Raw genomic sequence first — 17138 nt, forward strand, 5'->3', positions numbered from 1 at the left:
AATTACCCTGTAAAGTATTTACCATCCTGATTTTACAGAGGTGATTCTTTTACTTTTTCTTCTATTAAAATTCTTCTTTTAAGAATCTGTTTTTTCATTGTTCTTAAGATCCAGGTGTATGGGTCTGTGTTCACCTCTGCAAATTGGTGAAGATTTTTCTCAAACCTTCCCCAGGAAAGGGGGTATAGGGTTTGGGAGGATTTTGGGGGGAAAGACGTTTCCAAACGGGCTCTTTCCCAGTTACATATCTGTTAGACGTTTGGTGGTGGCAGCGATCAAGTACAAGGGCAAAAGGTAAAATAGTTTGTACCTTGGGGAAGTTTTAACCTAAGCTGGTAAAAGTAAGTTTAGGAGGTTTTCATGCAGGTCCCCACATCTGTACCCTAGAGTTCAGAGTGGGGAAGGAACCTTGACAGCACCAATATGTTGCTACTAACAGTTGTCTACTGTAGTAGCATGTAGGGCATTGTGCTCTGGATGGCCTGTGGAGAGATGAGGAGGAGTACAGGACAACCTGGGTACACAGATGTGGTCAGGTGGTCCTGTTTACTCAGAAAAATAGGTTTTAGCCTGATTACAAGGGGATAACTATGGGCTGACTTAAACTGCCAATAATGGTAAGGGAGCTGAGAATTGAGATTGTGGAGGCTCAGGCGAAAGGTTTCTGAAAGTGTCAAATGTATGTATTAATTCCTAAATGAGTCCCAAAAGAGAGGAAAGTAGAACCCAACTGCAGAGTTGGTTTTGGCTTCCTTCTAATGAAATAGAGATTTTAGATTAGGGCTGTCAATTAATTGCAGTTAACTCATGCAATTAACTCAAATATTAATCACAGTTAATTGCACTGTTAAGCATTAGAATACCAATTGAAATGTATTAAATATTTGTGGATTTTTTTCTACATTTTGAACTATTTTGATTTCAATTACAACACAATACAACATGTACAGTGCTCACTGTATATTATTTTTTATTACAAATATTTGCACTGTAAAAATGAGTAACAAAATATGTTAGTTTTCAGTTCACCTCAGACAAGTACTGTAGTGCAGTCTCTTTATCATGAAAGTGCAACTTACAAATGTAGATTTTTGTTTGTTTTGTTACATAACTGAACTCTGAAACAAAACAATGTAAAACTGTAGAGCCTACAAGTCCACTCAGTCCTACTTCTTGTTCAGCCATGCTAAGAGAAACAAGTTTCTATACATTTACGGGAGATACTGCTTCCCCCTTCTTATTTTCAATGTCACCTGAAAGTGAGTACAGGCATTCGTATGGCGCTTTTGTAGCTGGCGTTGCAAGGTATTTACGTGCCAGATATGCTAAACAGGGGGTTCATATGCCCCTTCATGCTTCAGCCACCATTCCAGAGGACATACTTCCATAATGATGATTGTCAAGGTTCCTTCCCCACTCTGAACTATGGGGTACAGAGGTCTTAGAAGAGCAACACTCAGATGTAGAAACTACAGAACCCAAACCACCAAAAAAGAAAATCAACCTTCTGCTGATGGCATCTGACTCAGATGATGAAAATGAACATGTATTGGTCCGCTCTGCTTTGGATCATTATCGAGCAGCACCTGTCATCAGCATGGATGCATATCCTCTGGAATGGTGGTTGAAGCATGAAGGGACATACGAATCTTTAGTGCATCTGGCACGTAAATATCTTGCAACGCCGGTTACAAAAGTGCCATGCAAACGCTTATGCTCACTTTCAGGTGACATTGTGAACAAGAAGCGTGCAATATTATCTCCTGCAAATGTAACCAAAATTGTTTGTCTGAGAGATTGGCTGACATAGGACTGGGTGGACTAGTAGGCTCTAAAGTTTTACATTCTTTTATTTTTGAATGCAGTTATTTTTTTGTACATGATTCCACATTTGTAAGTTCAATTTTCATGATAGAGATTGTACTAGAGTACTTCTATTAGGTGAATTGAAAATATTATTTCTTTTGTTTTTTATAGTGCAAATAGTTGTAATGAAAAATAAATATAAAGTGAGCACTGTACAGTTTGTATTCTGTATTGTAATTGAAATCAATATATTTGAAAATGTTAGAAAACATCCAAAAATATTTAAATAAATGATATTCTATTGTTTAACAACACAATTAATCGTGATTAATTTTTTTAATCGCTTGACAGCCCTAAATTAGACTATAAACTTTCTGATAATATGTGATTTCTTTTGGTACTGGAAGATGCTGCATGTTTGCTATTGAGCGTCTTCATTTTCAGTGAGGTGCACTGAGTTGATTGGTCAGAACTTGTTAGGAAGGCGCTCGCTCCAGTTTAGGAGCTCAGGCTAATCAGAAGCCTGCTCCAGCTGTAATGAGCTTTCCAGTTTAGGGGTTTAGCATCACTCAGAAATATACGTTAGTCAGGAATGTGTCATAGCCTAGAAGCTCACTCTGGTTGGAAGTTTGGTGTATCAAGGAAGTTTGCTTCAGCCTGGGAGTTCAGCTTAGCTCAGAAATGTGTTCTAGCTATAGATGCTGTCAAGGTTCCTCCCCCACTCTGAACGCTAGGGTGCAGATGTGGGGACCTGCATGAAAACCTCCTAAGCTTATCTTTACCAGCTTAGGTCAAAACTTCCCCAAGGTACAAAATATTCCACCCTTTGCCCTTGGATTGGCCGCTACCACCACCAAACAAATACTGGTTACTGGGGAAGAGCTGTTTGGAAACGTCTTTCCCCCCAAAATACTTCCCAAAACCTTGCACCCCACTTCCTGGACAAGGTTTGGTAAAAAGCCTCACCAATTTGCCTAGGTGACTACAGACCCAGACCCTTGGATCTTAAAAACAATGAACAATCCTGCCAACACTTGCACCCCCCCTTTCCTGGGAAATGTTGGATAAAAAGCCTCACCAATTTGCATAGGTGACCACAGACCCAAACCCTTGGATCTGAGAACAATGAAAAAGCATTCAGTTTTCTTACAAGAAGACTTTTAATAGAAATAGGAGTAAATAGAAGTAAAGAAATCCCCTCTGTAAAATCAGGATAGTAGATACCTTACAGGGTAATTAGATTCAAAACATAGAGATTCCCTCTAGGCAAAACCTTAAGTTACAAAAAAGATACACAGACAGAAATAGTTATTCTATTCAGCACAATTCTTTTCTCAGCCATTTAAAGAAATCATAATCTAACACGTACCTAGCTAGATTACTTACTAAAAGTTCTAAGACTCCATTCCTGGTCTATCCCCGGCAAAGGCAGCATTAAGACAGACCCACAGACCCTTTGTTTCTCTCCCTCCTCCCAGCTTTTGAAAGTATCTTGTCTCCTCATTGCTCATTTTGTTCAGGTGCCAGCGAGGTTACCTTTAGCTTCTTAACCCTTTACAGGTGAGAGGAGTTTTCCTCTGGCCAGGAGGGGTTTTGAAGGGGTTTACCCTTCCCTTTATATTTATGACAGATGCTTATTCCAGTCCAGAGGGCCTATCCCTCTTTGAGAAATTTAATGTAGATTAGTTCAGCCCAGACTAGGACCTAGAGCTTCTAGATTTCAGTTAGGAGTTCCAGGTGAAGCCTTTTTGCCTTAAAAAAGGGCCTTTAACGGGAAGCGGGGGGGCGGTTTACTTCTAAGGAAGTTAATTGAATTTTTAGCTGAACAAAGTGAGGCGCTAGACTCAACATGATGGTTTCTGTCTGTAACATAACTTTTGGATGGCCATCTAATCAATTTCCAAATGTAGGGACTGTTACAGATATCAATAGGCAAAACCCTATTCATTTTTGTGAAAAATGCAAAACTGGAATGGAAAAAATGGTACCCTTGGAGCCCCTGACATCTGGTTAGAAGACCATCAGCTTCAATCAGACCTCTTATTGTCTATAGAATAAAGGTGGCATCCACGAATGAATTCCAGCATAACACCCCACCATCTTGGCTTTGCCCATTGTCCTAATAGAGTTTAAAATATTGACATCCTGAATGAAATGTGTCTCAGACATAGAGGGGAGGGGCAAAACAGGAGGAAGGGCCTGGGGGTGGGGGAACAGAGAGCCCCTGGAATGGAGGTGAGTGGGTTTGTAGGGAATCCCTGAAATAGAGGGAGGTAGGAGTGTGGCAGACAAAGAGTTTGGGGGAAGTCCCTGCTGTAGGGTAACCTTGACCTACAGAAGTGTGTATACATCTAGTATAGGTTAAACATTTCTTGAAATTCCACTTTCTCTATTTTTGTTAAACTCCCGATTTATTCTCTTTCCCTCCCTTCACTGCACGTGAATCTGACCTATAGATCAAATGCTGTGACTATGGACAGTAATATGTAATTAGCTGCTGCACTTATTAACCAAGGAGTAACCATGGTAGGTTGGGGGCCTAAATGATATTGAGAGCTACTCATGTTGCTAATGGGCTACAAACTGGATTTAGTTATACTGTAATCAGCACTTAAAGTTAACCTGTCAAGAAACTACTCTTGTGCTCTTAAGTTATGAATATGTGTCGAAACAAAAATAAATTGATCTTTAATATATTGCAGTCCTACTGAAACAAAATGTGAGGTACAAGTACTTTCTCTCAAGTGTCTAACTTTTAAGCAAAATAGAAAACCACTTAATTAGAATAAATATTAATATTTAGATAATGTTTAATATTGATAAAGTAAGATCCATAACATCCTCTGTTACAAACACAAAATTAGAACTTCACAGCAGAAGTTGGTATGAGTGCACAAACATAAATTTTATCAGCTATAAATGTGAAATCAGAAAATAACTGGGAAGTAGGTTTGTTTCCAGTAGGATCCTATATGGATCTGTTCTTGGCCCTTTGCTCTTTAACATTTTTATCAGTGACCTGTAAGAAAACATAAAATCATCATGGATAATATTTGTGACACACAAATAACAAAGGACAGGTCATGGGTTCGGTGTAATCTGGTTCATTTGGCAAACTGGACGTAAGAAAACTATGATTTTAATACGGCTAAATGTAAAGGTATACATCTAGGAACAGAGAATGTAAGCCATACACAGAGGATGGGGGACTCTGTTTTGGGAAGCTGTAACACTGAAAAAGATTTGGGGGTCGTTGTAGCTAGTGAGATGAACATGAGCTCCCAATGTGATGCTGATGCAATCATGGGATGCATAAACGGGAGTTTCGAGTAGGAGTAGAAAGGTTTATTTTACCTCTGTATTTGACACTGGTGTGACCGCTTCTGGAATGCTGTGTGCAGTTCTGATGCCCACAATTCAAAAATGATGTTGACAAATAGGAGACGGTTCAGAGAAGAATCATGAGAATGATTGAAGAATTAGAATGCCTTGTAGTGATGGGCTGAAGGAGGTGAATTTGTTTAGCTTAACAGAGATGGGTAAGGGGTGACTTGATTACAGTCCACAAGTTTCTACATTGGGAACAAATATCTAATGATGGGCTCCTCTGTCTAGCAGAGAAAAGTATAACGATCCAGTGGATGGAAGTTGAAGCTAGACAAATTCAGACTGGAAATATGGTGTAAATTTTGTACAGTGAGGGTAATGAGTCATTGGAACAATTTACCAAGGGTTGTGGTGGAGTCTCCATCACTGACCATATATATGCAGTAACTCCTCACTTAACGTTTTAATTATGTTCCTAAAAAATGCTACTTTAAGCGAAACAATGTTAAGCAAATCCATTTTCTCCATAAGAATTAATGTAAATGGGGGGGGGAGGTTAGATTCCAGGGAAAGCCACACACACAGTATGAGTTTTGAACAAACAGTTTAATATTGTACACAGCAATGATGATTGTGAAGCTTGGTTGAGATGGTGAAGTCAGTCTGGGATATTTCCCAGGGAATGCCTTATTGCTAAATGATGAACTAGCACTCAGCTGAGCCTTCAAGGGTTAACAGGTTGTTAATGTAGCCTCACACTCTACAAGGCAGCACAAATGGAGGGAGGGGAGACAGAGAGAGGCGCGCATTGCCCCTCTAAGGACACTGATCCCACTCTAAGTACATTGTTTTTTAAGTAGATCAGCAAATTGAGACAGCAGCTGTTGTTAGCAAGCTCCCTCTGTCCTGAGCTCTGGGGTGTGTGTGTGTGTGTGTCTGTCCATGTCCCCTGCTCTGTGGAGATGGGGTAACGGGGAGGGGGGGACACCCTGACATTAGCACCCCTCTGCCTCCTCCTCTCCCCCCCCCCCCCCCGCACAGCAAACAGGAGGCTCCCAGGAACAGCTCCAAAACAGAGAGCAGGAGCAGAACAGGGCAGTGATGGGAGGGACAGCTGAACTGCCTGGCAATTGCTAGCCTGCTGGGTGGCTGCCGCACAGGAAACTTAGGGGAGCTGATAGTGGGGCTGCTGGTCCGCCCTAGTTCCAAGCCCCCACCAGCTGGCTCCAATGGGCTGCTCTCCCTGCAAGCAGTGGACAAAGCAGGCGGCTGCCAAACATTATAAGGGACCATTGTACAATTTTAAACGAGCATGTTACCTAATTGATCAGCAACGTAACAATGTTAACTGGGACGACTTTAAGTGAGGAGTTACTGTATCAAGACTGGATGTTTATCTAAAAGATAGGACGTAGGGATTATTTGGGGGGGAAGGTCTGTGGCTGTGTTATGCAGGAGGTCAGACTAGATGATCACAGTGATCCCTTTTGGCCTTGGAATCTATGAAAGTAAATTGTAAAATGTGTTCACCTTTGTCCAGGCAGTGAAAATCCAAACTGACATGGTGTTTGTCAGAAACCAAGACTCTAGTCTGTAATCTGTCAGTCAGCAGCATTCATTTCAAAAATGCTTGTTTTAAACACATTTAAATCCTATTTATATAAATAGTGATGTGTTGTTCACAAGAGTGTTTATCAGATCAACTCTCAAGCTCTCAAGAAATTCTTTCCCAAGTTCATAGGTTTCTATTTTTAGAAAGTGTGGTTGTATGGTGATAGTGTGCACGTTTCCCTCCTTTCTGTTCCTGCCTGCTGCTTTAGCTAATGAGTTACTCCAATGGAAGGAGATTTGAGTCGAGATCTAACCATGTTATCACTACTCTCGCTCAAATGTTTTCATCTTTCTTTCTTTTAGTCAGCTGCTGTTATTGAAATGATTTAAAGATTAAGAAGGCTGCATCTTATGTGTTAGGTATTGTTTTGTAAACCACCTTTCAGGGATAATTGTCATATAATAAGACTCTGGCTCAGGGCCATTTGCAGTAGAGGGAAGTGTAATAAGAATTAGCTACAACATTACAAACAAATACCGGTATCAGTGGAGCAGAAACAACAGTAAAGCTTGATTTGCATTTTCCTGAAGCATGGAGAGAGTACTGTGATGGGCAGGCAAGACCTTCAGAAGGAATCCATGAGGTCGAGGTATGCTGGAAAGGGAAAGCATTTCGGTTTCAAAAATAATAATTAGAAGAAAGCGTATGTACCTAATTTAAAAGGTGTTCTACTCTTGAGTGTAAACATAACAGTTGTTAGAAGTAAAGTTTTAGCTCAAATTAATTGCCTAGTGTACAAATATCTAATTAGGTAATTCTGCACAATGGAACTAAATAGGCAAAAGTACAATACTTAGATTGTACAAATAGTAGTGGTGATTGGCCGTACATTAGTCACTTACTCTGTTACTGGCTGAATCAGATCTCAAAAATAAGAACTAAAGTTAAACTCTAAAGGCCTACAATAAAAATTTAAGAATATGGATCTAAATCTGCCAGACAGCCAAAGCAGTTATGTCACTCAGAGGAAAAATCCACACCCCTGAGCAACATAGTTAAGCTAACCTAAATCCGCATATAGATAGTGCTAGGAATTCTTCTGTCGACCTAGCTACCACCTCTTGGGGAGGTGGATTTACTACATTGATGGGAAGGCTTTTCCTGCTGTGCCCCTGCAGCCTTTTAAATGTAGACTTCGTCTCGGTAAATTAAAGCATAAACCAACATTGACAAACTGTGGCAGGGAATGTGAAATATAAAGGAAGATGAAGACAGTGAAGGGTTCAGTTAAATAGGTTTCTTGTCTCTCCCACCCTCCGGTCCCCATTCGTATCAGAAGAGGCTGCAACCATCAAGGTGAAATGCTTAGGGCACGGACAGAGGTTTAGCAGTAAGGATGGAGAGTCATTATTTATAGTGTGAGAGGAAGGGCCACTGTCTTTTCACAGTCTGTGCAGAAGGGTGTAATAGAAAAGGGAAGGATGTAGAATGATGTTGTAATCAAGTTCTGCACAGCTGAAGAAGCAGGGAGTTAAATGACTGGTTTAGTCTGTTCTAATATCACTAGAGGGGAAACTTTTTACTCACTTTACCCAATCCAGCATTATGAAAGCTTAGAAGGTAAGGAGCACTTCAAATTTATTAATTGACATTTGAGCCATTCTTTGAGGTGGTGTGACTTGCCACACCTAGCAGCATAGAAGCCTTTTTATCTCTCCATGACTTACATGGAGCTCTACAGACCTTACAATTATCTTAAAACTAATCACAAAACTATAGATTAGTGAGTTTTAATGTCTGAAAACCGAAAAGTGTGGTGATTGTCTGTTTTTAGCGACACTCCTCTTACCTGCTTTCCAAATCTTACTTAGAACTATTGTAGACTTTTACTGAAGGCTAGTCATATTGGCATAGATCATGGATGTTCCCTGACTGCCCCCCGTTCCTCCATTCTTCCATAATTTTTTAAATTTGACATTTCCCCCATGAATTTCACTATTGGTTCTTCATGATCAGGTTAGACTCAAGTACAGACTTCTCTTCCTGAATGACAGGTTAAGCAGCTGGAAGGGTGACTGTTAGGGGGCTTATTCCTTCACCCACTTACTTCCCTGGTCCTTCTCGCATGAACAGAGAGCAGCAATACCCAAAGTCCAAAGGTGCAAACAATTCGATGTTTATTGGGGTGAACTTCCAGCAAGCATGATTCCAATTTCCTTCCTTAGTGTCCCCCTTCCCAGCTCTGACACCACAGAGCCTTACATCTGTGTCCTTGTTCCCATTCCTGCCCTTAGCCAAACATGATTCCAATTTCCCCACCCCCATTCCCTGTTCCCATTTCCCCTCCCCACACCCCCCCACTCACTTCCTGATTGACCGCAGACTATATAGTAAAACTTGAGTTCTGCTTAGCTATACCTTAACCAATCATTTTCCTGAAATTTAACTAACCAATCCTAACATACTGTAACATGATTATGTAACCAATTGTATCCCACCACCTTAATTAGTTTACACCCAGCAAAAATAATTATACAGCAGACAGAAACAATCACAGAATCAGATTATACAGACAAACAATAGCAAAGTGAAAAGGAGTACTTGTGGCACCTTAGAGACTAACCAATTTATTTGAGCATAAGCTTTCGTGAGCTACAGCTCACTTCATCGGATGCATACTGTGGGAAGTATGCATCCGATGAAGTGAGCTGTAGCTCACGAAAGCTTATGCTCAGATAAATTGGTTAGTCTCTAAGGTGCCACAAGTACTCCTTTTCTTTTTGCGAATACAGACTAACATGGCTGTTACTCTGAAATAGCAAAGTGGGAACTATAATGACAAAACAATACAGAAGTGAGATTTCACATCCCAGCTATTGATAAGTGAGTTCTTGCCAGACAGGATGCTATCAAACTAAGTTTCCTTTTCCATCTTCTAGGCACTTCCCTTTCTCTGGAGGTGATAGGCACTATCAGGACAGGATTGTATTCCGAAGAGCCCAGTAGCACCTTATTTCAATGTGACTAGTTTGGAATGTGTGGATGTGACCGGTCCTTCCCAGCTTATGGCTGCCTCTGCTGCTTAGCCAAAGGCCTTAGCCTAAGAACAGGGCCTCAGACTGTCACAGTAAGAGAAGGACCTTACACCGGCAGACAGTGATTTTGATTCTTTAATATCTCTATAACTAGCCAAGTGATAAGAATACACCTAAATTCTTAAAATACAGGCCTTTGCAGACAGGCCTGAATATCTATATCCTAACAGTTTCTGACTATTCTTAGTTCTGTAACTGAGGCACCCTTAGGTATTAAAGAGGATCAGTTGATGCGCTGTAAAACACTTAGTGATTTCGTTCTGATTTGTAACCTTGTCAGACTCTTTGGAAATCCTAATTTAGAAGAATGGAAGAAGTAAAATACATATAGGTGCTGGGGAGAAAAGACTTTCTAAGAGCAGAAGGTAAAGATTGCCATAAAACTCCATGTTTTATAGAGTATACCCGTGGTCTGTATTTTGTGGGGGAAGGAGGAAGTAGGGGAACTTCATTCTGACACCTCAAGTATTTGGATATGGTCTGGGAAACATCTTCAATGTGTAGTTCCTAAATTTGGTAGCAGAACAAATGAACAGTGCATCCAAGTTCAAAAGGACTTGCATCACGTAGGTAATTGGGCCAGCAGAGAGCAAATGTAGTTTAATGTTAAAGCGGGGAAACAGTTTGGGACTAAGATTTATGTAGAATACTAGTTTGTACTACTCTTGAGCATCACACACACCAACAAGCTTCTAGAATCGAAGTTTAGTTCTACCCCCTTTTCAGAAAGTAGAATTCAGTTGTGACAGATGTACCAAAATTCTTTGCTGGGGCCTGCAATGCTTAAAAAAAGGTGCTGATTCACCTAAGTGCTTCACCTAAGACTTCTAGTTTTTCTGTGGCATGCTCCTTTCTCTCCTCTTCTGTCTCTTCAAAACTGAAGATTGGTTTCTGTGTAAGGTGGTGCAGAAGCAGGAATCGCAAGGCCACCAGTATTCTTCAGTTTGTTCTGATCAGGAGTGACACCAGCTAAGTTTCAAATAGCCTTCTTTGATTACTAATACTAATGTTACTTACTAAATAGCATTTTCTAGATAGTTTCATTTTGTAGGCTTTACTGCTAGAAATGCAGACCGCAGCAATAGCAAGTGACTTCATTTTTAGAAAAGAAAGTTTCAAAAGAAACTGAATTAAATATTTTTCAGAAAATGCTGCAGTAAGGTGCTGCACACTCCCAAATAACAAGAATAGAGGGGGATAATGTACTAAGTTTTCTGAATATTGACTTGGTGGGAGGAGGTGACATCATAAGAAGCTGTTGAGGCAATGTGTTCCTGCGCTTAGGAACAGCAGTTGAGATCACAGTATATGGTGGAGGAGGAAGCATTGTTTTGCTTTGGGCTTGTCATAAATATAAAGGGAAGGGTAAACCCCTTTGAAATCCCTCCTGGCCAGGGGAAAGCTCCTCTCACCTGTAAAGGGTTAAGAAGCTAAAGGTAACCTCGCTGGCACCTGACCAAAATGACCAATGAGGAGACAAGATACTTTCAAAAGCTGGGAGGAGGGAGAGAAACAAAGAGTCTGTGTGTCTGTCTATATGCTGGTCTTTACCGGGGATAGACCAGGAATGGAGTCTTAGAACTTTTAGTAAGTAATCTAGCTAGGTATGTGTTAGATTATGATTTCTTTAAATGGCTGAGAAAAGAATTGTGCTGAATAGAATAACTATTTCTGTGTATCTTTTTTGTAACTTAAGGTTTTGCCTAGAGGGGTTCTCTGTTTTTGAATCTAATTACCCTGTAAGATATCTACCATCCTGATTTTACAGGGGGGATTTCTTTATTTCTATTTACTTCTATTTTTTATTAAAAGTCTTCTTGTAAAAAACTGAATGCTTTTTCATTGTTCTCAGATCCAAGGGTTTGGGTCTGTGGTCACCTATGCAAATTAGTGAGGCTTTTTATCCAACATTTCTCTGGAAAGGGGGGGTGCAAGTGTTGGCAGGATTGTTCATTGTTCTTAAGATCCAAGGGTCTGGGTCTGTAGTCACCTAGGCAAATTGGTGAGGCTTTTTACCAAACCTTGTCCAGGAAGTGGGGTGCAGGGTTTTGGGAAGTATTTTGGGGGGAAAGACGCGTCCAAACAGCTTTTCCCCAGTAACCAGTATTAGTTTGGTGGTGGTAGCGGCCAGTCCAAGGACAACGGCCTTGGAATATTTTGTACCTTGGGGAAGTTTTGACCTAAGCTGGTAAAGATAAGCTTAGGAGGTTTTTCATGCAGGGCCCCACATCTGTACCCTAGAGTTCAGAGTGGGGGAGGAACCTTGACAGGGCTGATCTTAGACCAGAGAGTATGTTAAAACACATCTGTTGAAGTCCTTGCCTCTTTTGGGGGTGTTCTCATCACTTACCACTAAAGTTCTGTGTTTTTTCACTTTTCCAGGTTGTTGGTAAACAAAGTAAATCTCTATGTAAACTTATGTAGGAAAGGGAAATGATGGTGTGCAGCCCACCCAAAGAAAATGCAGGGATAATTGAATGTTTCATGCATTTTAAAACCCAACATACAGCTTTGAATATGCAGGACTTCAAAGCAGAAACCTAGGGATTGAACAAATGACTGTGAGTTTACTTCCTGTTTTAAAAACCATCTTAAATTATTGCTTACCTGCAGATGATTTGATGAATGGATGAGGTAGAAGTTCAAATTTCTGATCAGCATGATGGTGTTTAAGCAGCTTGTTGCTAGGAGCTTTGGGGCTAGCATTTTATAAAGGTCTCTTTGTTCTTAGGTCTGCAGGGATCCCCAGGTTATAGTGGCTTTAGGTAAAACTATGTATTCTGATCAGACAAAATAGGGAATTTTTAATAATTAAGACACAATTTAAGGTACTGTAGCATTGTACTAACTGCATTCTTGTAAGTGAACAGTATAATTCTGTTTTGAGGTGAAGTTTGTCTTAAATGTAAATACTGACTTCTGTAGCATTTAGGAAAATTGTATCTGTTTTGGATTTTTGAAGTTTGAGGTAAGCTACTGAATTCTGATCGATGTAAAAGTTGCATTTCGTTCTTCTGAATAACTTGTATTGCTATAGTGCTCAAAGGCTCTAAGAATGGGGATTCATTTTGCTAGATACTGTACTGACATGCAGAAAGACACAGTCCCTGCCCGAGAGTTCACAATCTTAATTTGAAACAAGACTCAAGTGAATAATAAACAATAGGGAGTAAAAAGGGAGGAGAATCAGTGTAATAAAATTATGCAGAGGTTAACTTTTGTGTAACTGAATGACATAGATTTGAGATTTTTTACTCATAAATTAGTATCTGCGACCTCTGACTGTTCTGCAACCTAGCCTACTTTAATCTGCAAAACTATTTATTGTGATCTGGAATTACAGGTTTTGGTCTTTATACATCTTGTATGTTCTATAGATTGAGATAAAAATGAAGAAGCCTGAGGCTATAAGATGGGAGAAGCTGGAGGGGCAAGGAGATTCTCCTAAGCTAAAACAATACACATCAGGTAGGTTTGTTTTTTTTACCTCATTTAGCATTTAATGTAAATATACATATTGTCCTATTAACATTCTTTCCAATTACACAGAACATCTTATACATATGATATATTGTAGTAATAGGTTTCAGAGTAGCGGGCGTGTTAGTCTGTATTCGCAAAAAGAAAAGGAGTACTAGTGGCACCTTAGAGACTAACAAATTTATTTGAGCATAATGCGTCCGATATAGTGAACTGTAGCTCACGAAAGCTTATGCTCAAATAAATTTGTTAGTCTCTAAGGTGCCACTAGTACTCCTTTTCTTTTTGTAGTAATAGGTTTACCTATAGTAAATGTAAACATGTAATTCTGATACTCTAATTTCATGAACTTCATGGGTAGTGGGAATGGATTCTGATTGGTAGTAAAGCCCTAAGAATTCAGCTGTTCACTCTGCTCGTGGCTTTCATCCACCTGAGGGGATTATTCAGGATGCTTGCTTGTCATCTGGGTTTCTCTGGGAGCTTATCGTTTTACTGGGCTGCCTAGTTAAACTGTATTCTCCTTTGTTGCATTGAGAGGAGCTTGCATCTTTTGGAGAAAATTTTAGTTTAATAGCGCTCACATACATCAAAAGATTTTCGTGATACTTGGCTTAATTTTCCTTTAATTTCAGCTCATTACTTATACCCCTTGTACCATCTAAAATGACTCTCCCCTTTCATTTTCACATTTGTCATTTCTACATGTCTGGTATGCTCTGCGCTCCTCCACTCCCATCATTGCTTAGCCAAGCTACATATTGTGCTCATTAATATTTCCTTATAAATAAGTCTCTATAGCTGCCTAATCCCTGGTGTCATGTTCATCTTCTTCCTTCTGATTTACCTCCATATTTTTGTTGTTGAGGCATCCAAACCTGAAAGAATTATTCTGTTTGCAGTCTCAGATTTGTAGAGTATTGGATGTCACTTCCCTGTGATGGTTCTGCATATGTAGCCCAAAATTGCATTAGCTTTTTTTGCTGCCACACTCAGTGCAAGCTCAGCTTCTCTGTTTATATCATATAGGGCTTTTCAGCATTACTGCGTTCCTGGTTTCTGCCTCCCACTATATTTTGCTTCAGATAACTTTTCAAGATGATCCTCATTTCTCCCCTTGTTTTCAGCCTTGCTTAGGTTCCTTTTTTGCCTGCCCTCCCTGATGTTTGCAATGCCTCCTGATTTTTAGTATGAACTGCAAGATATTTTAATGTGACCATTACTTAGCCTTCCAGAGATCATTAAGGCTGTGATCCAACCAGGGCTTTGGGGTAGAGCCTGCAGAGCAGCAGGTTTTTGCCTGGAGCTGGAGCGGAGCCAGAGCACAGCTCCAAAGCCCTGGATCCAACACCCATTGAATGGAAGAACTCCCAATGACTTCACTGGTTATTGGATCAGGTCCTAAGATCTTGAATAACACCAGCTCTGACAATTACCTTGTGACATATGGATACATTGCCAGTTCATGATTTTTCATGATGTTCAGCCCATTTTAATCCTTAAACTTGGCTCCTATTCTACCCAATCAGACTGAATTTTACAAGATAGGATATTGTGCTGTATCAGATGATCCACCAGAAAATCCACCTCCTACAATTCCCTTCATTTGTTAGCTTTAAAATTCTGTCCAAAAAAGCAATCAGGCTTGTCTGGCAAGATCTGTACTTACAGATCCATGGTACTTTTTGTTCAATTCTGGGTGGGGTTATTTATTTCATGCTCTAAATGTTGCCAAAAATGCCGATTTAACTTACTGCAGCTGTTCTTTCCAGACTCCAAACACCTATATCCGTCATCCTCTCATTATACAAGGAACTGGGATAAGTTGGTGGTTGAGATCAAAGAAGAAGAAAAGAATGAAAAATTAGAGGGGGACGCTGCTTTAAATAAACTCTTTCAGCAAATCTATTCAGATGGCACAGATGAAGTGAAACGTGCCATGAACAAGTCCTTCGTAAGACTTCAGTCTATCCTTACATTTTTGTGAATGCTATAAATACCTTGAGGCCAGATCTTGTGGGCCGAGTCATTTGCATATACAAATGCGGTAATCGAAGGCAAATAAATATTTAGACATCTCTCTGTTTGCACCTGCAATTGTGGTAAAATGCATAAATGCACAAGAACTTATATATGAGAGTCTCTAGCATTTGGAAACTCGGCCCCTACTGAGTATGAAAACAAATGATCCAGTGATGTTGCTATGATAGCATTTTTATGTACTGGCAATCGGAAGAGTTGCATTTCTCCGTATTGTTAATTCTGAGTGGTGAGCTTAGACTTGGAGCACAAAGATTGCACTCCATCCTTGCTCATTTTTTGTTTGAGTCTATACTAATGTCAGTGGGAGCAACTTGCCACTTCCTGGTTGGTCATAAGAGGAGAGAACCTAACTCCTCCTCATTTTTCTGTCAATTGCTAATTTTCAAATAGGAGTTTGAGTGCACAAGAATGCATGATTGGACCATTAGAGACTACTGTATATTGAAGCAGTGTCACTACTTATTTGCCTTAATCATATCAAAAGTGGACATATGACAACAGAAACTATTGCTTTATTAAATTTTAATGTCAGAAGTCTTATGTGCAAAATATGCGAAGATTGATACAAAGATCATGTGCACATCCTATGTCTAGATCAAGTCATCTTCGTTTAATATAATCATAATTGCACATAGTATATAGGGAAGGGTTTGAGGTCTGGAGAATTTCAAGGGAATCTGCGTTAGAGTCTGTAGGAAACAGTGCACTAGTCTTGCAGAACTTAATCTGCTATAAAAACTGTGGATTATTTTAAATGACTAGCTATAACTAACTTTGGCAGACTAAACAGATGTTTTTCCATATTGCAGATGGAGTCTGGAGGGACTGTTCTGAGCACCAACTGGTCTGATGTGGGGAAAAGAAAGGTAGATGTAAATCCTCCTGATGACATGGAATGGAAAAAATTCTAATCTGTTGATTTGGCATCTTTGTGTTGCCCATATTCACATACTGACCATTGTGTATGGACATAGCATTCTTGGATTTAAGACACTGAATGTTCCCTTGAAGATCGGAATTATCGTCTTTACATCTTGCGTGCTTTAGTAATTCCTTTGACTGCAGGTGTTAAGGTTTAATCAGGAATGGAAGCCTATTTTTCATCCCTCCTGTCCATGAGGAGTTTTCAGAAACAGATTGAACTAAGTCATAAATACACATTTTCTACTAGCTTTATCAGTTCTGTACTTTGGGGGATGAGGAGACCTTTAATGGGCTGTTTAGGATTATTGCCTTATTTTTAATTCACAGTATTTCTGTTGAATAATTTATTAGCTCTGGCAACTTTGGGTAAACACACTTTTCAACTACAGTGTTAATTGTTTGCTCTCTAACTCTGCTTAAGAATAAAACTGTAAAATATACATTTTTCCATAAAGAAGTTTGGTTCATTTTATTTTTTAAGTCTGAAAACTCAGCTATGGAAGAAAAAACATAGTCAAAATTTACATTTGGAGAAGTCATAGCTAAGTAGTACAGATATTGGGAATCAAACTTGCAAGTACATAGGAGCAAGACTCCTGCTCTGCTAAAAGAAGAATGAGCTCCCTGTTCTCCTCTTCTTGGAGGGAGAGGAATCACCAGAGAAGGAAATCTGAAGTAGAAGCAGCACGATTGAGGAATTGCTAGGGCTCCCATCCTTCCTACCTGTGGGTGGATCTGCAGCACCGGATGGGTGGGAGGGTGGGGTGGGAAGAGGATTCCTAGATCTGGAAAAGCTCTATCTGCCTCTTCTATAGGCAGATGTGTCCTTTGCCAGTCCTCTGTTTCTACTCACGAGGAAAGGGAGTAGAAAAACAATAATGCACAGATTTGCTTACCATCTCTTTCTGATT

At 39.9% G+C, this 17138-nt stretch overlaps 1 protein-coding gene across 1 annotated transcript in view; it reads left to right on the plus strand.

The window, feature by feature from the left end:
• SUGT1 (SGT1 assembly cochaperone of MIS12 kinetochore complex) overlaps positions 1-16684 on the plus strand; it is a 53049-nt gene extending 36365 nt beyond the window's left edge. Inside the window, exons 11-13 of the mRNA XM_073346032.2 lie at positions 13158-13248; positions 15033-15214; positions 16113-16684. Coding sequence (XP_073202133.1) covers positions 13158-13248; positions 15033-15214; positions 16113-16214 — 375 coding nt within the window. The 3' untranslated portion in view covers positions 16215-16684. The remainder of the gene's footprint in view (positions 1-13157; positions 13249-15032; positions 15215-16112) is intronic.
• The last annotated feature ends 454 nt before the right edge of the window (positions 16685-17138 follow it).

This window comes from Lepidochelys kempii, chromosome 1 (genome assembly GCF_965140285.1).
Source record: "Lepidochelys kempii isolate rLepKem1 chromosome 1, rLepKem1.hap1, whole genome shotgun sequence".
In the NCBI taxonomy this organism is placed as follows: Eukaryota; Metazoa; Chordata; order Testudines; family Cheloniidae; genus Lepidochelys; species Lepidochelys kempii.